Raw genomic sequence first — 24,226 nt, 5'->3', positions numbered from 1 at the left:
CAGGCTGCTGTGTGCAAAACAGAGTGTGGGTGGGCAAGGAAAAAAGCCACGAATTCAGGTAGGGATCCCCATACGATAATCCAGGCCAATGTAATGGTGGCTGAGAAGGAGTTATTAGATGTGGTCAGATTCTGGAAGTGTTGACAGGACAGATGGATAGTGGGTCATGAGGAAAGATTAGTTAAGAGGGACTCCAAGGGCTGGGGCCAGAGCAACTGGATGGATTATGGTGCCATTTCTTGAGATGTTGAGGACAGGAGGATTTGTGCTGAATTCTCTCTGACTCCCAACTTCAGAACAATGAAATAAGAGACAGGCTCTCTGTCCTTCTCCTATAAATCTTATCCATAAACCATCGATCCATCCATCCATCCATCCATCCATCCATCCAATCATTCATTCATTCTTATCATTTAACAAACATTAGTAACTACCATGCGGTAAAAACATGGGAGGCATTGGACTCACACCCTGCCTTTATAACTTGGTAGGGGGTTTAAAGATCAGCCATTCTCACTCATTCATGTATTTAGTCATTCAGTCACTCAACAAACATTCGTTAACCCTCAATTCCTAGCAAGCAAGCATCATGGTAGGCATTGTGAATGATCTTGCCCTTGAGAAAGTTCTAGTCCAGGGGAGCCTGGGTGGTTCAGTTGGTTAAGCATCTGACTCTTGATTTCAGCTCAGGTCATTATCTCACAGTTCATGGGATCAAGCCCCGTCTCTGGCTCTGCACTGACAGTGCCGAGCCTGCTTAGGACTCTCTCTCTCTGCTCCTCCCCCACTCATGCTCACTCTCCCTCTCTCTCTCTCTCTCTCTCTCAAAATTAATAAATAAACACTAAAATAAGTCCTAGTCCAATTGGAGAGCCTGAAATTAGTCATCCTCAGTCACTCATTCATTCATTCACTTACTGTAGAATCCCCAAGATCCAGCCTGCGCAGGGTCTGGGAGACAACTCCTGCTGGATGACCCAACAGTGGGCTCTCCTGGGCGTATCCAAGCAACAAGGTCCCCCTCTGGATCTCTGGCCCTCCCCACAGGGTTCCACCTTCTGCCCTCACCATGGGAGCAAATCCCAGTGGCAGCTGCCAGAGCCCATCACAACACCTCCCCACGGCATGTTCAGGGATAACTCTGGTGTCATCTTTCCACAGGAAACCATGAGTCCACTCATTCAGGCAGCCACCCCCACAGCCACCCATCTGGGTACCTTCTGACCCTTCTTGACACCCACAAGTCCCAGAACCTGAGATGTGCCCAATCTGGAGGCTCCTAGTTCTCCTCAGCTTGCTGTCTTTGCCCTCAGCACTGCACAAGCAGGGCCTGGCCAAAGCCCATGTGGACAGCAAACCAGCTCTGGCAAGAAGTAAGTTCAACCCATGCTCTGCCTACTGTCACAGGGTGGGTGGGGAGGCGTCATCTGGGTCCCACCACTGACTTGCTGGGTGACCTCGGGTCAGTCATCCTCTTTTCTTCCTTTTTCTCTTAGACCTTTAAGTACAGAAAACTGAGGTTCAGTTGATCATATGCCAGTTCATAGCACATCATTGTTACTATGAAGGTCCTCTTGTGTTTTATTTTGTCATTTTCCCCTTTACCTCTTATTCTCACTCCCATCCCCTCTTCCTTGGCAGGCCCTGCGGTGTGTTTAATATTTGTTTACATATGCTCATGTCCTTATAAAACGTGCAGTGTTTTGATTTGCATAAATGGTACTGCCATGTAGATCTTGTTGTTCTTTATTGCTTTCACTGGATGCTGTGCTGTTGACATCTGTTGCTTCAGGCTGGTACTTACAAGTCCATGAGATTCATCCACTTCACCATCAGGCGGCCATTTCCCTAGGGATGGACACTTGCCTTGTCTCTAACTCCCCACTGTTTTAAACTACAGTGAGATGAACATCCTTGTTCATGTGCTCATGCATGTGTCCCTGTTAGGAGCTGTGGAAGAATTTCTCTGGGATATACCCATTTCTGGAATAAATATGATATTTTTTATAATTTACCATAATGATATATTTATCCTGTACTATTTTTTATAATGTAATAGAATGTATTATAATGTATCATACTAAAAATATACTTTATAATGTAATGTAATGTAGTTATAGAGAGCTAATGTACTACTAGCTATCTGATTTATTAGCTAATAATTTTACAGGATGTTAGCAAAGTTTTCATACATGAAAGTGTTGTGTAACTTTCTTTCCTGGTGCTTTTCTTGAAGCTAGGCAAGTTGTACTAGCCTCATAAAATGAATTTTGCATCTTCTTTTTCTGTTTTCTTTCACAATTATCTCTTTACAGAGTTTGGTAAAACTCTTCCCCAAAACCATCCAGATCAAAAACTTTTGGGGAATGAAATCTTCAACTACTATTTCTATTTCCTAATGGTTCTAGATAATCAGTATTTCCCATTTCCCTCATCACTACTTGGTATTTTATGGATTGCCACAAATGTATCCATTTCATTACATTAGGAAATATATACCACGTGTATTTGTGGGCCTAGGCATCATCATGGTTACAATGGTGCAGTTAGAATGGTATTTCATGGGGCTGCTTTTGATATTTAAACAAAGGAAAGCACGTGCCAAGTGCTTTTTCAACTGTGAATATATTTATCACTATAACCACCTCTCCTATCAGAGTATTTAGCTGCACATAATAGAAAACCCAACTCAATATGGCCGAAACAATGAAAAAAATGTCACAGAACCAAAAATCATAGGTAGGACAAGCTCCAGGTATGATTCAATCAGCAACTCAAAGGTGCCATTCAGAACTGGATTTTGTCCAATTTTTTTTTTTTTTTTTTTTTTTTTTTTTACCTCTGCTATCAGCATAGTTTCATCCTCAGGCCACTAGTTCCCAGTGTGGCAGGAAAATGGTGGCCAGTGGCCATCAGAGCTACAGCCTGCCTTGCTCCCTTCCAATAGGAGACAAGGAAAGAAACTTCCCCTTTAACAGGAAACATAAGATCTTCTGTTTAGTCTGATTAATAGGGCCAACTTGGGTGATATGCCCACTTTAAACCTGAAAGAGTTACCAGGCAATGATGGTTCAGATAATCAAAGGCTTTAATCTGGATCAGGAATTGGAGAGAGAGCATGAATCTGAACAAGGTTCAGATGAGAATGATAGGATAGATGAATGGGAGGATGGATGGATAGATGGATATTGGACTGGTGACTACTAATGTGTACTGGTCACAAATTTCCAAGTGTTGTCATCATCATTAACCAAGAACTGATAAGAGTTCTAGGCATACCTATACTATCACTCTATCTTTGAAACTATGTGGTCAATGTATGTCTCTCTTATTAGACAGAAAACTGGTTTGTGTCTTTATTATGTACCACAAGGCCTGATACCCAATAGATGCTCAATAATATTCTTGTTTGGATAAATTATCTCAATATTCCTTACAAGAATCCTGTGAGATGGGTAGTATTACTGCCTCTGTTATACCAGTGAGGAAATCAGGACTCAGGAAGGTGACAGATCCAGGATTTGAACCCAGATCTATGACTCCAAACACATTTTCTCTTTGCAGGCGACAACAGAAACATGGGATACTGAAAGGGGGTCTGGGAGCTGGAGGGAGGAGAGTGAGGTGGAACCATGGTTTCTGCTGCTCTGCAGTGTGGGTTCTGACCACAGGGAGGGTCAAGCAAGTGAAATAAATGTGTCCTGTGTACCCTCTGAGGTTCATCAGAGCTGGGCCCAATCCTGGGCAGGAGGGTCTAGCGCTGATAGGCAGGACTGAAGCATGCCCATCACTTTTAAAATCCCCTTCCTTTTTGGAATTCATTCTTTTCTGCTGGTAGCTCCACATAGTCCTGCAGCTTGTTCTGGACACAGTGTGGGAGAAATTACATTTATTCTCTTCTTATTTACCCACCTATTTTTCTCTTCAACCAACATTTGCTGTGATGTACATCCCGTACGTCAGGTTCTCTGTTTCAGATTCAGAGATAGAACACTGGGCGAACTTTCAACTACTATCATCTCGTCAGAGCAGCTATTACCTGTCAGACCCACTGCATGTGTGTCCCATCAACCCTGCAAAGCACAGGGTCCCAGATGAGGAGTATGGGTTTCAGTGTGGAGAGTGGAGTTGGAGGGTGACAAGCACCGATCACTCAGCAAGAAGTGGATGCCCCAGCCTGCAACGTAGGCCCCTTGACTTGCAGTGTCACTGGTCCCTTGTCCATTTCCAGTTATTGCCCAGGGCCTCATGAAGCACAACGCAGAGGGCCGAATCCAGAACATCCGCCTCATGGAAAGTCTGAATGCCTCGGGGCAGATGGCCCCAGGGATGGTGGGCTGGCTAATCAGCAGCATGAGCCTCCAGCAACAGCAAGAAAGCAGGTGAGGCCCTGAACCCCGCCCCTGGCCCTGGGACTCTAGTAAACTCTGGGTCAGAGGGCAGAGCCGAGGGGATGAAAGCACAAGGCTGTGAAGAGGGAAAGAAGGAAGATTGGAAGGAGGGGATAAAAGGTCCAATACAAGGAACGGGGCGGGGGGTGGGGGGGGAGGTGGAGAGGGCACTACGAGGAACCACTGGGGAGGGAGCATAATTAAAGCAGGATAATGAAAGCAAAGTTTCAGGAATAAAAGCTTCTGCGTTTAAATCCTGGGGCTGCCACCAACCTTAGGGAAATTGTGGGACCACTCCAGCCTCATCTATAACGTGGATACCCAGAGCACAGCCTGGACAAACATCTGGGATGCCGAAGGAACCCAGGTCTAGAGTCAGACATTTGAACCCCACTCTACTGTTGACGGCTGTGTGACTCTTGGCAAGGTGTATGAGGTCTCTGAGCTGCAGCCTTAAGCCCTCATCAGTGAAATGGGCATAATAACCGTCCCTGCCTTGGGAGCTGGGAGCCTTCTCTGCCCCACATAGGGATGCAGAGGCAGCAGGCCCTCCGATTAACCCAGCAGAGCCGGCCTGGGCTGCTCACCTGTAGTTTCCCTCCTTCCTCTCGAGGGACACGGCCTCCTCAGCCTCCCAGGCTCCCAGCCGCTCCACTGCGGTTCCAGCTGGCTGGGCCCCTGAGCCCCCGTCTCCCTGATTCAGTCCCTCACTCTCGCCATTGTAAGGAGCCAGCAGGGTTTCCCCTGATGTGTGTCCACAACCACCTCCCTTCTTTCATTCCCTTCCTAGTTGTTACAAGAATTCATTAAGCACCTACCATGTACCAGGACCTGGGCTGGGGTGCTTGCAATATGGCCATAAACAAGACACATGGTCACTGCCTTTTTGGATCCTACATCCTAGTTAGTGAGATGAGGCACAAAAGGAAATAGCTAATTTCAGGGAGACGGACATGTTAGGAAGACAACTTCAGCAAGGTAAGGGGTGACAGTGAGGGGTTGATCAGGAAGACCTTGCTCAAGAGATAATCCTTAGGAAGAATGAAGAGAAGGAAGCAAGCGACATGAAGGATATGTCAGTAAGTGCAAAGGCCCTGAGGAAGGAAAGAGACCGATGTGTCAGAAGAAGAGAAAAAGTCCTGTGTGGTGGGTGAGCAAGGCGGGGGGGGGGGGGGGGGGGCGGGTAGAAGATGCGGCTGTGGAGGCAGGTGGGGCCAGACCCTGCAGGTCTTAGAGGTCATGGTATGGAGTTCGGGTTTTATTCCAAGAGCAGTGAGAAACCCAGGCAGAATGTTAAGTAACAGGGCTGCCTATCGGCTGCCGTGTGGAGAAGAGTTCGTAGAGAGGCCCAGTTCATGGCAAGGAACTCAGAGAGAAACTAGAGTATCTCCAGGCAAGAAGTGATGGTGACCTGGACCAGAGGAAAGGGACAGAAGTAATGAGAAGTTGCCAGATCCCAGGTATATTTTGTAAGCAGAGCCAGTGTGATTCGCAGATGAGTTGAAGGTGAAGGTGAGAGATGGAGGGAAGGCAGAGGCGGCTCCCAGGCCTTGGGCCTGGGCACCTGGGCAGACAGCAGGGCCCTGTGCTGGGAGGCAGCTGCTGGGTCTGAGAACAGTCCCAGGATTTAGATCTGCAGTTGGCTGTGGGTCGTACACATTTGTCGTGTGGAACTGTTGAGGGCCCTCAGGGACAGCTTGCAGGCCATGGCTCCTACAGGTGGCTCTTGCCCTCCAACCATCTTTAAAAGGATCTGACTCCAAAGCCCACTGTTTGTCAGCCTAAGGTCCTGATGTCCAGATTTCCTTACCCTTGAAGGGCCTCTGCTTTCTCCTTGTGTAGCGCCAACGTCACCAACATTCAGCTGGACTATGGTGGGATCCGGATGTCTTTCCACAAGGAGTGGTTCTCGGCCAACATCTCACTTGAATTTGACATTGACTTGAGACTGTGAGTCATACCTCAACAGGGGCAGTGGGGCGCTGTTCCTCCCCAGCGGGAATCTGGGAGCTGGTGGGGGAAGGGTGGAATTTGGCAACCTAAGGAACCCAGATCTTTCTGACTCCAACCTGGTTCAAATCCTGGTTTCTGAACTCACTTGCTGTGTGACCTGGGGCAAGTCACCTCACACCTCTGAGCCTTGGTTTCTTCAGCTGAAATGTGGATGGCAATTCCTGGTCAGTGGAGGCAGGTCATTTGCTCATTTAAACCTATGTGAGTTCATGACACTGATTCGAAAGAAAAGAGAGAAACATTTTATTTCTATCATCACCCCTCCCTCCGTCTGTCAGACTATCCTTTAACATCAGCTGCCCCCAAGAAAAGGGAGGCCACAGCTAAACGGTAAAGTTTTTTTAATAAGACTAACTCTCAACTTCTGAATTTCCAAAGGCCCCTAAGCCGGTCGAGTTAAAGAATTTTCAGAAGCCACTCTGTCTGACAGCATTTTCTCCTTTGTCGCCGGCCGCAGGAGTAGTTGTTGAAAAAGTTGTTGAAAGGGTCACTCTTCTCTTGGTGTTGGCTGTTCCACCTCCTCCTCCATCCCTGGCCCTTTCTCTTCTCCTCCTCTCTCTTGTCCCCAGGTCCTTCAATAACAAGATCATAAAGATACACGTATGCATGAACCTCGTTATGGAGTTCTGGCTGGAGAAAGACGAATTTGGCCGGAGGGATCTGGCGATAGGCAGTTGCGGTGTGGAGCAAAGCAGCATCTACACAACAGTTCTAACTGAGTAAGGTCCCAGCTGCCCTCCCCAAGGCCAGGCCCCTTCCCAACCCCCCCTAGGTGCGACCACATGTCTCCAACACCTCCTGGGTGAGTCCAAAATAGATCTCACCATTTCCCTAGGATCGACTTCTCTTCCTGAGCCGCATCCCAGTGATGGCGCGGCCACCCTCCAGGAGGGACCTTTCCTCTTTCCCCACACCCCGCAGCCCATCCTCTCTGGCTCCCATCAATGACCTTCTGGCAGCCCCTGCTTGCTCCCTCTCTCTCCATCCCTCAGCCACTGCTCCCGCTCATAGACCACTTCCTGGACCCCCGCAGGAGCCACTCTGACACTCCCTGACTCAGACCTCACCTCCTTCACTGCATTCTGCCCCTGCAGCAGAAATAACTTTCTAGCACAGAAATGTGCCCCTGCTCCAAACCCTCCAGGTGTTCTCCAAAGCCCTCTGAATGAAGAGCAGACCCCTAGATGTCAGTCAGGGCCCTCCTCGTGCTCTCGCCTGCCCCACTCTGCAGCCCTTTGCCCTCTCGTGTCAATGAAGGCCCCACCTCTCCATCAACATGCTATATATTTGCATACCACCCTGCCTTTGCACATGCTGATCCTTTCACCTGGAATGCCCTTCCCTTCTCTCAAGCACTCCTCCTCATCACTTATTCATTCAACAAATATTTACTGAGAACTTACTAGGTGCCAGACATGGCATACTTGATGTTAGCCATACAGTAGGGAACCAGACAGAGAAAAAAAAATAGAGCTATTTATATGGTGCATCTATTAATAGAGTGTATAATTGACCTATATATACTGGCTGACCAACTCTGTTAACCTCAGCAGACTATGAGTCCCTTGAGGGCAATATGTGGGTGTGACTTCTCTCTGTAATTCCAGAACGCTGAAAGTAACCAGGTCGTAAGCAGGTGTTCATTCATTTATTCATCAGACATTCACTGAATGCCTAAATCATGCAGGGCATTCATGGCTAGGACAGTGCAGGGGAAGGACTGAACTCTGGTGCTCTCCTGACCTGGTTCTAATCCAGTCAGCACCAACTAGCTGTGTGACCTTGGGCAAGTCACATCACCTCTCTGTGTTGCCCCCTCAACTACTGCTAACAGTGATGCTTCTTGTAGAGGGCTGGCCGATGATTAAATGTCTGTGTAGGGTGTACTCAAGCAGTCAGTCCCAGCACTGGGACTGCAGAGATTTCTCTATTCTGTTCTACACATCTACCTCTCTTTCCAGAGATATCTCACCAAAGATGAAACATTTTCTCCGCCACTTCAGGGAGAACCTGGTAAAAGTGACCCCGCACCTGGTAGAAAGTCAGGTAAGTTTGAGAAAAATATTTTCCCCCTGGGTATCTTTGAGTCTGAGGGTCAGGATGTATATATTGGCAATTCAGAAAAGAGTTTCAAATCTTGGGCTTCAGAACCTGAAAAATCTCAGTTTTGTCATCTGCTGGCTGTGTATCCTTGGCAAATGACTTAGCCTCCCCACACCTCAGTTTCCCCATCTGTAGCATGGGAACAATCACAGTCCCCATCTCATGGAGTCATCATGAGGATTCAGGCACACTTCTAAGTGCTGTGCGTGGCCTCTAGTTGGCGCTCAGCACAAGGGAGCTGCCCTTGCTGCCATGATTCCTTGTGGAAATCCAGTGGGGTCTAAGGCTCCAGCCACAGGCTCTCTAGCTTTCTTCTCCTAGCCCCCAGCCTGACCCTTGTCTCTATGCTGGTGGCCCAGGTGTGTCCTCTGATCAGCGAAATCCTCAGACAGTTGGACGTGAAACTGTTAAAAAGCCTCATGGGTGAGTGTCTGCGTCTGTCCAGGGAGGAGGACTCAGGGTGGGCAAGTAGAGAGGCACCCAGCGGGGAGCTCCCAGGGAGGCCTGCTGGGGGGTGTCTGCATGTGCCCTGAGGACACTTAGAGGTGACCATATGATAATGACCGTTACGGTCTCCCGAGAGAGCTAGGACAGCAGAGGGCACCCCTACCAAGAAGACTGGGCCCTGCCAAGTCACCAGAATCTCCAGACCAACAGAAACTGTAACTCCTCCCAAGATCTCCACTCAGTCCTTCAGGGACCGCTGGCCCCACCCCAAACCTGAGACCACCCTCCATCTGTAGACAGACAGACACAGTCCCCGGGAAGCCAACAAGAAGCGCCTAACTACGTACCATTTGGAAAGAGTTTTAACGCAAATGCCTCAGGCACTGGCCCTTGGTCGGCTTGGATGGATGGGAGTCCCATTCGGGGGTTGAACAGGCAGTCACCCTGGTGACTGATCTTGTCTCTTCTCCTTACAGAACAGGCTGTTGCTCATAAATTCAACCAACTGTGAGTCCAGCCAAGCTTCCATGTGCCAGACTTGGAGTGTCCTCCAGCTACCTACTGATAATCAGGAGATTCCACATGTTGAGATCTTAAGCCTCCCTCAGAGTGGGGCTTCCACGGCCCCAAAATCCTTTACCACAGGCCCTGCAGAGTCCTGTCCTGTCCCTAATAAACTCTAGCTCTGAAGGGTACAGAGTTTCCCCTTCCTGGGTCCTGAGGTTAGAGTTCCACAAGTCAGACTTGATGAAGGTCCATCCTGAGACTAAATATGCCTGGGTTTGCTCATGAGCCCAGAAATAGCAGAGAAATCACTTTCTTTTCCTGTAATTTGCAGCCAAAAGCCCATCTGGAGATTTACTTATCAATGCAGGGAGGGCCCTGTTGAGATTTCCCATTCCATCACTCACTCGAGCCATATTTGTTGAGTGCCTACTATGTGCCAAGCACTTTGCCAGGCTCCAACGGAGTGGAGAGAAAGGCTGACATAGTGGAAAATCATAAACGTTGGCACCGAACGGATCTGAGTTCGAACCCAATTCAGCCAAATGAGAAGTTCCACGTGGGTATGAACCCTGTGCATCAGAGTGACGGATGCCCCCTTCCCCACTGGCCACCAGCGTAGGGCTGGCACAGAGTGTGAGCCCAGCAAATATATGTGGTTAAGTGGTGGATGAATCTGGTTTCAGGACCCACTCGCTGTGTTTGGAACAAGGCACTTTACCTTCAGGCCTCCCTCACCTGCAAAGTAGGGATAGAAGTCTTACGGGATGTGGGGCAACAAGAGCCTGGGCACTGCTGGTGGGAGGTAAATAAACCTGGGTGGCGGTTGCTACAGAAGCGCAACATAGACCCGCCCTGTGCCAGAAACACACGTGTGTGGACGCCACAAGACGTGCACGAGACTGCTTATAGCAGCAATGGTCATAATAGTCCCTGAGGAAAAGCCCTGAATGCCCTTCAAAAGAGTGGGCAAATATCGTGGGATAGTCTCCCAGTGGAATGCTCTACAGTAATGAAAATGACCTACAACTACGCACGATCACATGGGTGGATCTTGTGCACATAACAAAGCCAGGCACCAAAGAGCACATGTTACATCTCCCATTTATATGAAGTTCAAAAACAGCAAAACGAACCCATGCTGTCAGAGATCAAGATAGTGGTTACCCGTGAGGGGAGTGTTAGTGACTGGGAGGGGCTCAAGGGGGGCTTCTGGAGCCCTGGTAACGTCTGCTTCTTGATCTGGATGCCACTTATGGGGAGCCTGTTAAGTTTGTGAAAATTCACTGAGCTATTCACTTATGTGCGCTTTTCTTATGCATGTTAGACTTTAACAAACATTTTTAAAATAGAAAATATTTACCATGCAGGACATTTATGGGAGCATGTGAAAAAGCATTTGCAATATGTTTAGCATGTGCTAGGTCCATGGGAAATGCTTATTAAAAGTCATTTAGCTCATGGGGTTCCTGGGTGGCTCAGTTGGTTGAGCGTCCAACTTTGGCTCAGGTCATGATCTCACAGTTCCTGAGTTTGAGCCCCAAGTCGGGATCTGTGCTGACAGCTCAGAGCCTGGAGCCTGCTTCAGATTCTGGGTCTCCCTCTCTCTCTCTCTCTGCCCCTACCCCACTCGTGCTGTCTCTCTCTCTCTCTCTCTCTCTCTCTCAAAAAATAAACATTAAAAATTTTAAAAACAAGTCATTTATCTCATTAATGATTTGATTAATGACTATTCATTTCTGAAATATTGATTCCCGCCCTCCTCCCAAGGGGAAGGAAAGAAATCAAGGAGAAATAACACACACATATTAATAATAGTAGCCCACATATATTAAGTACTTGGCATGTGCCAAGCTTGGTGCTCAGAGTTTATATTCAGCATCTCATCAAATCATCACAGCAAATCCATGCGTGAAGACCCTGCGGTTCAGAGAGAGAAAGCCACTTGCCCAAGATCACACAGCAAGGAAATGATCAAGTCGACTGTGCTCAGGCAGCCAGACTCTAGAGCCAGACTCCACGCTTGACCACTGTGGCTCCCCCTCCAGTTCTCCCTCCCTTCCTCTTAACACCACTCCCCCCCAACACACACACACACACACACACACACACACACACACACACACACACTGAGGGAAAAATGATGAAACAGGAGTTTGGCTGGATTGACAAGCTCAAACAAGGAAGTGTCAACAGCTCAGAGATGAGAATAGGGTGAGGGAGCCTCAGGTCTCCTTCTTTCAATTCAGACTGCCTAATCCGAAATGCTTCGTTGGGGATTTGCAACCCTAAACGCCCATGTTCATTCACACAGAGGATTCCCCTTGACAGCCTCAAGTCTGGGGGAGGGGGGGTTCCTGCTCATGATTCAAAGAGCAAACAGAGGGCTGGGCCCCATCCTCCAGCGAGGGTGCCCGGTCTCTTGGTGAAGGCAGCTTTTGTCTGCCTTCCTCCTGACCCCTCCGGGGTGGCTCAGGGGCCTCCTTCCTCCAGCGGCCTCCTTGGGTTTCTCAGATTCTGTTTTCTTTTTGTTTTAAGGTTCATAGAGCCACGGACTCATCATGTTTTCTGCCGGCAGCTTGTTGCACAATGCACCTCTATTATGATCATGGGGTCTGGGGGGATTTATGCAGAAATTCAGCCCCAAGTGGCCAAAAGCTTGCTCCAGGTCCTGCCTATCTGTGCCTTGTAATTTTCACGCCCTTTCATTACAGAGTTCTGACTCTGTACCACACACTGGGCTGCAAGCTACATTTGTTTCCCCCATTTAACCCTCTCACAGCTCCAGGAGGTGGGCGTCGTCAGCCACGTGTTCTAGAGGAGGAAACCAGGGCGGCCAGAGGGAAAGCATCTTGCCCAGAGTCATCAGCCAAGCCGGGCTCGGCACTCAGCGCAGTCTGACTTCTCAGGAGTGGGAAGGCTCCAGAGAACACGAACAAGAATTTTCTGAAGATTCTGGGACACAAACTTGCCCTCAAAGTTAAGAGCACTGAAGCTGGATGGCCCAGGACGACAGTCTGACTTCACATCTTCCCAGCTAGGCTGGCCCTAGCCAGGTCACTGTGTTCTCTGAGCCTCAGTGCCCCCACAGGGTTGTTCTGGATGGTATAGAGATGATGTAGTGCTCTAGGCTCTCATAAAAAACAGTTATTACCATTAACTGCAAAGGTAGGTGGGAAATTAATCTCCACGGTAAGTGGAACTTAAAGCAAACTCTGCTGAACCAAATATAGTTTTCTCATCAAAGTGGGGGCCCCCAGCTCCCTGTGAACCCTTTATGCCACTGCCCCTCAACAAAACCACTGGGGTTTCCAAGGCCACCTGAAGATCTCCCCTGAACCCAGCCTCCAACCTGATCTTGCTCCTGAGCCACAGAACCAGCACCCCCCTGATTTGTGGGAAGCAAAGGGCACCACCTACAGTTTCTGAGAAACACTTTGGGAAGGCACTGACATCACCAACGTGGAAAACACTGTCTTGAAATGTTAGCGGCATGACTTCCACGTTTCTGATGCCCTACACCCCTTGCCCTCCCCAGGGCAGTGGGACATGCAGCTCCTGTGGCTTCAAGGAAGGGCAACTCCAACAGAAGCAAAGAGAAGGCTGTGAGTTTCCAAAGCCTGGGACTTTGATGAAAAGGTAGAGACAGAGAACAAAGCAGTGGTTGCCAACCGGTGGGGGGAGGGTGTGACACTAAAAGGGCAGCTGGAGGGTGCTTGGGGAACGATGGAGCTCTTCTTTGTCCTGATTGTTACGGTGGCTACATAAAACTCTACATGCGTTAAGATTCATAGAACTATACACCAAAAGGAGAAAAAGCCAATTTTACTGTAGGTTAATGTTTTTAAAATTTTACACATGCACCCCAATGTTTATAGCAGCACTATCAACAATAGCCAAAGTATGGAAAGAGTCCATCAACAGATGAATGGTTTTAAAGAAAATGTGGTACATATATACAATGGAGTATCACTCGGCAATCAAACAGAATGAAATCTTGCCATTTGCCACTACGTGGATGGAACTAGAGGGTATTAGGCTAAGCGAAAGTAGTCAGAGAAAGACAAAAATCATATGACTTCACTCGTATGAGCACTTTAAGACACAGAACAGATGAACATAAGGGAAGGGAAACAAAAATAATATAAAAACAGGGAGGGGGGCAAAACAGAAGAGACTCATAAATATGGAGAACAAACTGAGGGTTGCTGGAGGGGTTGTGTGAGGGGGGGATGCGCTAAATGGGTAAGGAGTATTAAGGAATCTACTCCTGAAATCATTGTTGCACCATATGCTAACTAATTTGGATGTAAATTTAAAAAAAATTAAATTAAAAGAAAAAGAAAAAATACAAAAAATAAAATTTAATCCTGGGCTTTTTCCTAATGTTTATTTATTTTTGAGTGAGAGAGAGTGTGTGTGTGAGCGAGGGAGGAGCAGAGACTGGGACAGAGGATCCCAAGTGGGCTCCACACCGACAACACAGAGCCTGATGCAAGGCTGGAACTCACGGACCGTGAAATCATGACCTGAGCCAAAGTCGGACACTTAACCCACTAAGCCACCCAGGCATCCCAAGCCTGGGTTTTTTAATTTTGAAACTCAAGGCATAGAATCACACATATATAATGAATTGAAGCAAGGTTTCCTGCCTCCAAGACTAGAAAATTCTCCATGTCAGGTTGGGTGAGTGTGAAAGCCCAAGAGAAATTGAAGAGAACACAGTTCTAGTGGGTTCTAAGAAGTAATTCCCTTGCTACTCCCCAGGCAAAACTTGGCACTGGAGGAGGGACAACAGAAACCCCCAGTCAGTGTGCTGGATTCAAGAACAGAGGACATCTGTGCCCTTCCAGAGCCATGAGAGGTGAAGGACGCCAGGGAAAGAAGATTATCCAGAGAGGGTCTAGGTGGGTCTTGGCAGATGGTCTGGGGTGGACTCCCACAGTTCTGCCTGAGACCCAAAGAATTGAGAAACAGAAGAACTATGCTGAGTGTTTGACAAAGAGTAAGAAGTAAATGCTAAATCTAGGGGGTGGGGGGCTTCTGGGCGGGAGGGAAGCATAGATTTCCTGGCAATTAGGGGGGACCAGATGGCATGTGGATATCTCTCCATTTCCAGTCAAAATAGGGACAAGGCAGCCTCCTTTAGAGGAATTGATACAAATGAAACCCCTGGAACAGAAATAAAACTCCAGAGGAAAATGGCGAAGTTTCTGCTACCCAGCAAACTGACATTTGAAATGGTAACTAAGCTGTAGATACATTAGAAAGAAAAACACAGACATGTGAGTTTATGAACCAAGATTCATGCCAACTCCCCAGACATCATCTCCCACAGCCCTAAGAGGTAGATATTATCCTCCCACTTTACAGATGAGAAAACTGAAGTTCAAGGGATTAAAGTGATTTGCCCGGAGTCACAAGATTTGAATCAGGGCAATCTGCACCCAGACCCATCCCCTCTCTGCCATAAAATATACGTAGCCTCCTGGATCCACACCAGAGGCTGTTAGCTGTCCAGTAACTAGCTGCACAAACTTAAATCAGTCCCTCGACTTATCTGCCTCAGTTTCCCCACAAAGATAGCAACAACCTGACCCAACCCATAAGAGTTGTACCAAGATAACAAAAAACGGTACTTTGAGGACTACTGACAACATAGAAGCTGTGGGAAGAGTCTAGAAAGTGTTTCATTGGATATGTCAGTCCAGAGCCAGGGTCCTAGCCCCTTGGAGGCATCAGTCAGACTCTGACAGGAAGTGAGAGCAGATTCAGGGAGGGCCTGGCCTGGAGGAAGGCAGCATGGCTCACAGGGCCGAATCCTGATTCCACCACTCACTCGTTGTGTGTCCCTGGGAAGTAGTCCTCCTCTCTGAACCTCAGTCTCCTTATCTGACATTTGAGGGGCAACAATACCTACCAATGCTGATGAAGATGAGGTTCAGGTGGGGAGAGCACCTGGCACATAGTAAGTGCTCAATAAATATGCATTTCCTCCTCCTCTTTTACTCTTGCTCTTAAGATGTTAGGTTTTGCAGGACAAGAGCTGCTCTCACCAGTCTGCGACCTTGACCTTTCCACGTCTCAGCTGTTTCATCTTCAAAATGGATTCAAAGGCCCAAGCGGTGGGGACAGATGCCTTATTACTTCATTTGGGGGAAGAAGAAAGGGTAAAGGCAGAGACCAGGATACCACGGCATCCTTCAGGCTTGGGAACCTGGAAGGACTCTTCCAGGATACAAAAGTGAAATTTCATAAGAGCATGAGATGTGGGAAAGCAAAATGCACAAGTGAGTGTGAGGAAGGTGTCTTCGTGCCTCAGCACAGTGACTCCGAGAACGGGCTGGAGTGTGAAGGCCTCGGCCCCGTGCCCGCTGTGCAAATCTGGACGTGTCCACTCACACTCCAAGCCTCGGTTCTCCCCTGGTAAAACAGGGCTACTCCTTCCCAGCCCACACCCTGGGAGGATTCATGGGGTTGCTGAATATGAAAAACAATGCCAGGCTGGCATTCAGCAAGAGCTCGGCAAGTGTCAGCTGTCGACACTGCTTTATTGTGATCGTCCAGTGAGAGAAATTCTGACTCTGCCCCATCCTCACTGTGTCTGGGCGCTTGTCCCACTGTGCAAAGGAGCAGGGCGGCATCCTCTCCCTCCCAGGGTTCTGGCGAGGATGTGTAGCCCCCGGCACGTCGTGCAACAGGGACCCAGAAAACAGGAGACCCCAGATGTAGGAAAGTCAGAGGCAGTTTGAAACTTCTGACACTTTGGGAGCAAGAATCCTCCAAATGGAGAAGAACTGGACCAGGAATGGAAAAGAGCCTCATTAGGAGAGGCTTCTTCCCGAGCCCCAGCTGGCTGCCTCTCGCGAGTTCCAAATGTGATCTGCCACCTGGGCACGTGGGCCCCCAGCCTCAGCCCTGCGCATGAAACCATGAAGTCTTGAGTAACATCCCCATCTCAAGTTTTTCTCTGTTTAACTTGTCCATCAAGTGGCTTAAGTGTCCCACCTACTAATGTGATTGGCAATTATTTACTTTGGAGAGCCCTGAAAGACACCACCGGATCGCAGAATTCTGAATTATCTAGAAACCCATCATCTGATCGCACATTTCCTGATTTGCACACTATAAAAGACGCTACCTCCTCGGCAGGAGCAAGCAGGCGAGGGGAGAGGAGAGCAGGGAGAGCCGCCAGGACCTCTGAGAAGCCCAGGTGAGACCTGCCTGTCCCACGCCCGTCCCACTCCCGCTCGGCGGCCCTGGGTGGCAGGGCCGCCAGGCTCCTCCCTGTGTGGTGGGCACCGGCTGGCTGCACTTAGGATCACTCATTGTGGGTCTCTTTCAGAGGGATTTTCGGGGGAATGGGAATGGCCATTCACTCTGCTTCCCTGAGAGGGCAGTAACATCGATGCAAGGTTTGAATGTGGAAATGTAAAGAGAATTTGATGGCGATGGGGAGCGTATGGCTGCAGCTGCCATTGCACACTGCCAAAATCCCATGATAGGCTTCACTCAGGAGCGTGCTCTTCATACCCTAAATCAAAATCTCTACGGCAGGAGTGTTAACTTGAGGTTGCCATTGTGGATTCGGACCAGCATCCTTAGCTAGGGTCCTTAGCTTCCTCTGGATTCATAAAAGGTCTGTTTCCCAAAAGAGTTCAGAGAATGCGATCTAAGTTTGAGAGCCACAACTGGCTCTTGGGACCAAAAAGCGTTTTCGATTCCAGCCAGCCACAGCAATGAGGGTGCTTTGGCCGCATCAGCCAGTTGATGGAATTTTGCCCAAAGCAGCTCTTGACACCTTTGCTGGCTGCCAAATAGCTCTGTGACAGGGTTGATGATATCTGGGAGGGGACAGTCCAAAAGGCAGCCAGATGTCAGGGACTGCCTCCAAATTTTGTTCAGGTTAGCTTGAGGGAGAAGAGAAAGGTGTAGAAAAGATAGTGTATGTTTGGGGGATGGGGGCTTGGAAACCTATCTCCAACTACAACTCTGCTATCAAGTTGCTGTGTGACCTTGGGAAAGTCACTACCCCTCTCTGGTCCCTTGATTCTCCTTATGCAATGAGGATTCTGAATGGCCCCAGGATTTCCCCAGCACTGGATGAGATGATGGCCATGGCCACATGACCTCTGTGATTTCAAAGGGTTTCCACAAACCATCGCAAGCTGGACCTGGGCCAAAAGACTTCCTGGGGATAATAGCAAAGCAGTTCAGCCCCTCAGCCTTTCCATTCTCTTGTCTGGACAGCAAGAACTAGGGGCAGGCCACTGCAAGCAAGCCCAATTGGAGAGTAAATCTGATGGTCACTTAACTTAAGGCCTTTGGGTCAGACAGATCTGGCTTCAAATCCCACCCCTACTGTGTGCTTGAAACCTTGGGGGAAGTTACCTACACTCACAAGACCTCCCTCTGCTCATCTGTACAGTGCAGGTGATATGCTCCCACATCTTAGGGGATGGTTAAGATGAAATCAATTACCAGGTCTGGAGTGCCTACCCTGATGCCTGGGCCAGAGGAAACGCTGAGTAGTGTTGTAGCTATTGCCATTCACTTCCTGGTGTTCGAGAGCCAGGAGGCAGATGGTGGGTAATTTCTCTCTGGTATCTGGGCTACATTAGATCCATTGTTCTATCCACAGATACCAAGATAGAAGATGTTTCAAACTGGGGGCCTCATTGTCCTCTGTGGGCTGCTGGCCCATACCACAGCCCAGCTGGAAGTCCTGCCCTTGCCCCTGGACCAGAACCTGCTTTTGGCTGGGACTCCACCCCAGGCCCCACATCCCACAGATCTTGCTGGAAGCTTAACAAGTGGTGAGTCTGTGACAACCTCTTTCAGGGGTGTGTGTGTGTGTGTGTGTGTGTGTCCAACTGTTCAGTGTGGGGAGGGAGGCAGGGGGGATGATTGGGAGAGAGGGGCTGAGGATCTGGAATTGTCAGATTTGACCCCCCAAGGACCTACCCCTACACCCATTTCCAGGTCTCAGCAGTGGCCTGCTCTCTGGGGGTCTGTTGGGCATTCTACAAAACCTTCCACTCTTGGACATCCTGAAGACTGGAGGAGACACTTCTGGGGGCCTGCTTGGGGGCCTGCTTAGGAAAGTGACTTCATTGGTCCCTGTCCTGAACAACATCATTGAGTGAGTAGTCATAAAATAGGGCCTTGGTCCCCACCCCCACCAGATAACCTTCATGGAGATCTGGGAGCCCCAGGCAGTGGCCCTGGAGGAGGAGGTGGGGGGAGGGTGGTCTGAACATGAGGCCAGGACTCATGACAGCCTTCTCACAGTCTGGTGAGGAACACCAGCCCTCCTGAACCAGGGATTGCCCCCAGTCCTGATGCATATCTTGAGTCCCCAGCATCATCTATAACCCTCACAACCCTTTCAGGTCGAAGTAATAATCTCCAGTTTACAGATGGAAAAACTGAAGCATGGAAAGTTGCCTGTGCTTACACAACTAGAGTGATGCTAAGCAAGAGCTCTAACTCTAATTTACTTAAGTCCAAAGCCAAGGCTTTCCCACCACACAGTGGTAATTCTGTTCTCCTCACCTGTGGGATCCTTCAGAACACAGGTGGCCCTTGATGTAAGCAAGAAAGTGGACGCAACTCTCCTCAATTATGTCATCAGTGGATGTCCACTGAGCAGTCTGATGTGGGGTTCCCACGAGACACCCGAGAGCTCTCTAAGCAAGCGGCAATGGGAAGTTTGATGCCAGGGAGCTGGCAAATCCTGGGTCCTTGACAGGGCTGGATCAAAGCCATTTCCAAGATTCCTACCCACCCAGGCGCTTGCCCTGACTTGAAGACAGACAGATAGCCTTGAGTTTGATTTCCAAATGCACCATGTACTTGCTGGGTGATAGGAAACCAAGGCACACAGTCTCCCTGGGCTTGGTTTCTCCATCTGTAAGATGAGATCATAGTACCCACAGAGAAAAACTGTCAGGGAGATTAGGAGAGATGTAATCACCTGGCACACTGGTTGTAAGATCGGCTCAGAGGAGAGTCTTGCTTCCATCCTCTCTCCATTCTCCCTGACTTCCTGCTCCTTGATCTGATCGTGACCCTTGTTGATTGACCCACCACTGATGGTTATGGCAGGAACCAGAAGCAGTAAGTGCTTCTTACCCATAAATGTTTGTGAGGGACTTACTCCACTTACTCTCATCCACTCACCCACTCATCTATCCATCCATTTGTCCATTCTCTCTACCATCTAACCAGCTACTCTCCCATGCATCCTTCCACCCATTCATCAATCCACAAAGTCAACCAATATGGACTAGGCCCCTTCTTTGTAAGACTCTGAGCTGGTATACAGGATGCAAATATAATCCAGACACAGCCTCCACCCTGGAATACCTCATAGACATGAGATGCAGAGAGGGGCATGGTGTGTTAGGATCTGACCCAGTGCAGAGGCTGGGAAATACTGATGTGTGACTCAGAACTCACGTGGCCTTTGCTGCAAGACTCCTCTCTTTTCTCCCCCATCCCATCTCATGAGTAGCTCCTCCTCTGGGATGGGTACAGTTTGGATTAAAGGTGGTTTCCAGATTTGGGGCTAAAGGAGCTAATATTCCTCCCTCCAATGTTGCTTCTTGGACAGTCTGAAGATCACTAATCCCCAGCTCCTGGAACTAGGCCTTGTGCAGAGCCCTGATGGCCATCGTCTCTATGTCACCATCCCTTTGGACATGATCCTCAATGTGAATACGTGAGCGGACCCCAAGGGGGAAGGGGAGGGTGGCTCACCAAAGGAGACCCTGATGCAATGCATAGCCATAAAGGGGTGTTGGAGTCTAACAGATATGAGTTTTCAACTCAGATACAGATGCAGCAAACTGTTTCCTCTGCAGGCCCCTGGTCGGAAGTCTGTTAAAGCTGGCTGTGAAGCTAAACATCACTGCAGAAATTTTAGCTGTGAAAAATGAACAGGGGAAGATCCACCTGGTTCTTGGTGACTGCACTCACTCCCCTGGGAGACTGCAAATCTCTCTGCTTGATGGGTGAGGCCAGAGGGGTGGCTTCTCCTGCCCAGAAATAATATTGATGAGATGATAGACAGATGGCTGGGAAGACAGAACAATGGGAGTATGGATGAGTGGGAGGGTGGAAGGGTGGGAAGATGGATGGATAGATGGATGGATGGATGGATGGATGGATGGATGGATGGATGGATAAACAGCCACTTATCTTTTCTTTGGTGGGGCTGACCAGTTTTATGCTAGATCAGGCAATCAAAAATCTGAGTTCAAGCCCACCTACCAGAGGGGCATGTGGAGAAGTAGAGGGATTCTTGTGTGAACATGGACAGTGCCTCCCCAGTTAGAGTCTCAGCATACTCAGATCACTGTACTACAGAGGCACTTTGGGGCTCTTGATTGAATCCACTAAGACAACAGGTGCGAAAATGCTTTGTCCCAGTATGGGGTAAAACAGCTATGCAGCCGACCTGGTTTCCTTATTTCAGTTACCTGTCACAGGGGAGACTGAGTCATGCATAATGTGCAGAAGTCGTCCTCATCATGGTTAACATTCACTGAGCACGTATGTTGTATTTCACACATATCTCGTTGAATTCTCATGACAACGATGTACTAAGCACTGTTCATCCATTTATGGATTCAACAAAGTCTCACTGAATACCTACTGTATGCTGGAACTGTGTGCTTATTCTATTCATACCTACTGTATGTACTGCTGTGTAGGGTGCCACTCCCTTTGGCTGGACCCCCCGGTGTTCACCTGCATGAGGGTGTGAGTGGACAAGGCCCCGTTTTAGTCATGGAGTACTGAGACCGACACGGGCACAGTAGCCCCTCTGAAGCCTTCTCCATACCAACCCCAGGCCTCTGCACTGCCCCCTGGATTTTCTCTTTCAGATTTGCTCCCCTCCCCGTTCAAAGCCTTGTCGACAGTCTCAGCGGCATCTTGAATGAAGTCCTTCCTGAGCTGGTACAGGGCAAGGTAAGTGAATAAAAGTGGCAGCTCCTGATTCTTAGGTCATAGGGCTTCTCAGGATGAAAAAAGCCCCTGGAGCGAGGTTTTCTGAACTCCTCAGTTTGATATGTCTCCCTGTCCGCTGATCCATCTGTCTGTGTTTCTTCTTTCCACCCTTCAAAATGCATTGATTGGTTCCTGCTGTGGGCCAGGCCCTGGGCACGTCCACACTACAGCTGAAATGGATTGGCCCCTGCCCCAGGAAGCTCCCAGGCCACCCTCACCAGGGCTGTAGGCAAGCACTCTTCCAGCCTATGCTAGGGTGCCTCCTATAACCAGAAACTCATCTCTCCCAAAGAAGCTCTAGTTAGAAGCAGGTGTCCTATCACACGGTGAACACTGGCTCATGTGATCGGGTGCTTCAACGTACACACCTCCCTTTTCTCCCTCTGCCCGTGTGAATGTGTAAGCATTCATCTGTGAGACTGCTTAGAACCAACACTCTCAGACACAGAAAAATGATAGAAAATCTCCCCCAGAGAATCCATCCTCGGGATACTGCTGCACCCAGGGCCTCCCTACAGGTGCCACTTTGCCTAACGCCTCTCTCTGCCCCTGGGTCAGGTGTGCCCTCTGGTCAATGAGGTTCTCAGCCACTTGGACGTCACCCTGGTGCATTCCATTGCTGGTAAGTACCCACTTCCAAGGCCTCTCTCCCTTTCCAGAACAGCGATTTTCCCCCAAGGAGCCCCATCCCTGCACACCGTAGGAGAGAGCCAGATCCTTCCAGCCTCAGCTCTCCCCATTGCGGGGTTTTTTTTTGCCTTTAATTATCCAGATAATGTCAATGGATAGGCCTTGCTTCCCCCCCCTCCCCCACCGCCCTCCACCTCCAGTAACCCAACACTGAAAATAGCTGAGCTGGTTGGTGGAAGGAGGTGTTAGCCCTGCCAAGCTTCACCCGAGCTTAGTGGGATCACCAGAGTTCCCAGTGCCCGTCCCCAGGCCTCCAGGAAGTGTGGGATATCTCTGAACTCCTTCACACTGAGATCATCACTCTGGTCTGCAGTGGTTATTCTTTCATTTTCCAGACATGCTGATCCATGGGCTGGAATTTGTCATCAAGGTCTAAGCCTTCCGGGAAGGGACCCAGCCTCTGTCAAACTGGTGAGTGCTGTTCCCCAATCCCCAGGATTTGGGTGCTGCTGCTCTTCTCCTGACAGCGGACAGCGGGGGGCTTGGGACAGTGACTCTATTGGGACAGTGACTATCTCCAAAGGGAGACAAACAGCCACACAGAGGTACACAGAGATGCACAGAGAAGTCCACAGAAATGCTGACAGAGGTGGAGAGACACAGACAGCACCCCAACACAGCTACAAAGAGAAAGACACATGGCTATGGATACACACACACAACACACATAGGTACACATGGATACCAATGCACTCAAACAAATGCACAAGGAGTCCCCTTGGCCCCAGGCCCCAGACGCTAGCCTGAGGTTCTCAGCCCCCTCCCCTTCCTTTGGAGGGCAAGTTTGATGATGGGCCAATACCAACAAAAGTCAGTGACCGCCAGTCTCCATTCTGACTGGGGGCTTCTCCCAACAGAACCACTTCCTGCTGCTCAATCCACTCCCTGCCCAGCTTCCGAGGGCTCACAGAAGGCTGACCCATGTCCTGGACAATGACACAGCCACTATGTGGGGACCAGAGCAGCCTTCTCTCCAAGGAAACTGCTCTCCCTCCTTTCCCACAGGCACGTGTTACAGCCCATGTTCCTCACCAAATAAAGTTGCTCTTTCTCTGCACGGGGGCCCTTGTCATTCTTCACCATCATCTGAGAGCTAGTATATTGGAAAGAACCCCGGCCTGGGTGGTTGGAGCCATAGAACAGAGTTTGGACTTTACACTATAGAACTTTATGGTTTTCAGCTAGACAGGGAGATGTTCAGATGAGTGTGGATTTCAGAGCGACTGCTCTGGGGTCCTTAGGATGGGTGGACAAGGGGTTGGGGATAAACGTAACACTCCAGGCATAGATGATGACACACAAGTTTGCCATACAAGAAGTGAAATGGTTTATTTGAGAGATGTTCAGGAGGTGGACCTGAGAGTGTAGGTGAGGGACCAGGTGAGGCACAGGTTGCTGCCCATGTACCAGGTTGGGGAGCCTGAAGGGAACTAGGGATATGGGAGGAGTAGACTCCAGCAGGAAGATCATGCCTTTAGCTTTGGGCATGCTGCGTGGAAGTGCCTGGGAGACCCTGAGGGAGATATCCAGGAATCTGGTGGATCACAAGTCATATGCCATTCCTCTTTGCTCACTGGCATCCAGTTAAACTAACTTCTTTTCTGTTTTCTCAGCAAGAGGGTGATAAGGATGACAAGGAGGAAGTATAGGAGGAAAGATAAACTGGTCCCAAGTGCTCATGGTTCACAGGCATAGAGGAGAGTCATTGGAGATGCATATGAAAAGATTATTGATGCCATAAGAGTCTTATTTTTGGAAGAAGACGCCTGGTTTTTAGGAACCAAGAAGAGGAAGAGATGAAAGGAAGTTGAGAGTGAATGCAGATACAATATATGAAAAATTGGAGGCAAGAATGAAGAACAGGGCTACCCAGGCTGGGAAAGCTTGTCCCCTCAAATAAAAACTAATTTTGCAACCATTGTTTGAGGTCCTTAGAGGACTAGCCCAACTGTCTTACTCCACAGATGAGGGCACGGAGGCCATGGGGATATGTGGATGACTTGCACAGGTCATAGAATGACAAAAAGGCAAACTCAAGACATCACAAAAACCTTGTCCTTTGT

The 24,226-nt window shown here is 49.1% G+C and overlaps 3 protein-coding genes across 4 annotated transcripts in view; 2 read left to right on the top strand and 1 right to left on the bottom strand.

Annotated features, from left to right (window-relative positions):
• Window positions 1–24,226, bottom strand: part of CDK5RAP1 (CDK5 regulatory subunit associated protein 1) — a 194,940-nt gene that overhangs the window by 25,148 nt on the left and 145,566 nt on the right. The gene's annotated exons all lie outside the window — the stretch shown is intronic.
• BPIFA3 (BPI fold containing family A member 3) lies at window positions 1,045–9,649 on the top strand. The gene is made up of 7 exons (XM_015071875.3): window positions 1,045–1,373; window positions 4,232–4,382; window positions 6,234–6,341; window positions 6,974–7,123; window positions 8,366–8,450; window positions 8,867–8,930; window positions 9,431–9,649. The coding sequence occupies exons 1-7, from the start codon at window positions 1,259–1,261 to the stop codon at window positions 9,463–9,465; spliced, it is 708 nt and encodes a 235-aa protein (XP_014927361.1). The 5' UTR covers window positions 1,045–1,258; the 3' UTR covers window positions 9,466–9,649.
• Window positions 18,115–21,548, top strand: BPIFA1 (BPI fold containing family A member 1). The gene is made up of 5 exons (XM_027069857.2): window positions 18,115–18,274; window positions 18,441–18,600; window positions 20,074–20,181; window positions 20,324–20,473; window positions 21,350–21,548. Exons 1-5 carry the CDS (start codon window positions 18,115–18,117, stop codon window positions 21,444–21,446), a joined length of 675 nt encoding a protein of 224 aa, XP_026925658.1. The 3' UTR covers window positions 21,447–21,548.

The sequence above is a fragment of the Acinonyx jubatus genome, chromosome A3, assembly GCF_027475565.1.
Source record: "Acinonyx jubatus isolate Ajub_Pintada_27869175 chromosome A3, VMU_Ajub_asm_v1.0, whole genome shotgun sequence".
NCBI classification, from domain to species: domain Eukaryota; kingdom Metazoa; phylum Chordata; class Mammalia; order Carnivora; family Felidae; genus Acinonyx; species Acinonyx jubatus.
Note: the sequence above shows the minus strand (reverse complement) of the source record. Positions and strands in the feature narration are given on the sequence as shown.

Coding starts and splice junctions, on each gene's coding strand:
- BPIFA3 (XM_015071875.3), top strand. CDS start 1,259: ATGTGCCCAATCTGGAGGCTCCTAGTTCTCCTCAGCTTGCTGTCTTTG. Junction 4,383..6,233: donor CAGCAACAGCAAGAAAGCAG/GTGAGGCCCTGA, acceptor CTCCTTGTGTAG/CGCCAACGTCACCAACATTC. Junction 6,342..6,973: donor TTTGACATTGACTTGAGACT/GTGAGTCATACC, acceptor TCTTGTCCCCAG/GTCCTTCAATAACAAGATCA.
- BPIFA1 (XM_027069857.2), top strand. CDS start 18,115: ATGTTTCAAACTGGGGGCCTCATTGTCCTCTGTGGGCTGCTGGCCCAT. Junction 18,275..18,440: donor TGCTGGAAGCTTAACAAGTG/GTGAGTCTGTGA, acceptor ACCCATTTCCAG/GTCTCAGCAGTGGCCTGCTC. Junction 18,601..20,073: donor GTCCTGAACAACATCATTGA/GTGAGTAGTCAT, acceptor CTTCTTGGACAG/TCTGAAGATCACTAATCCCC.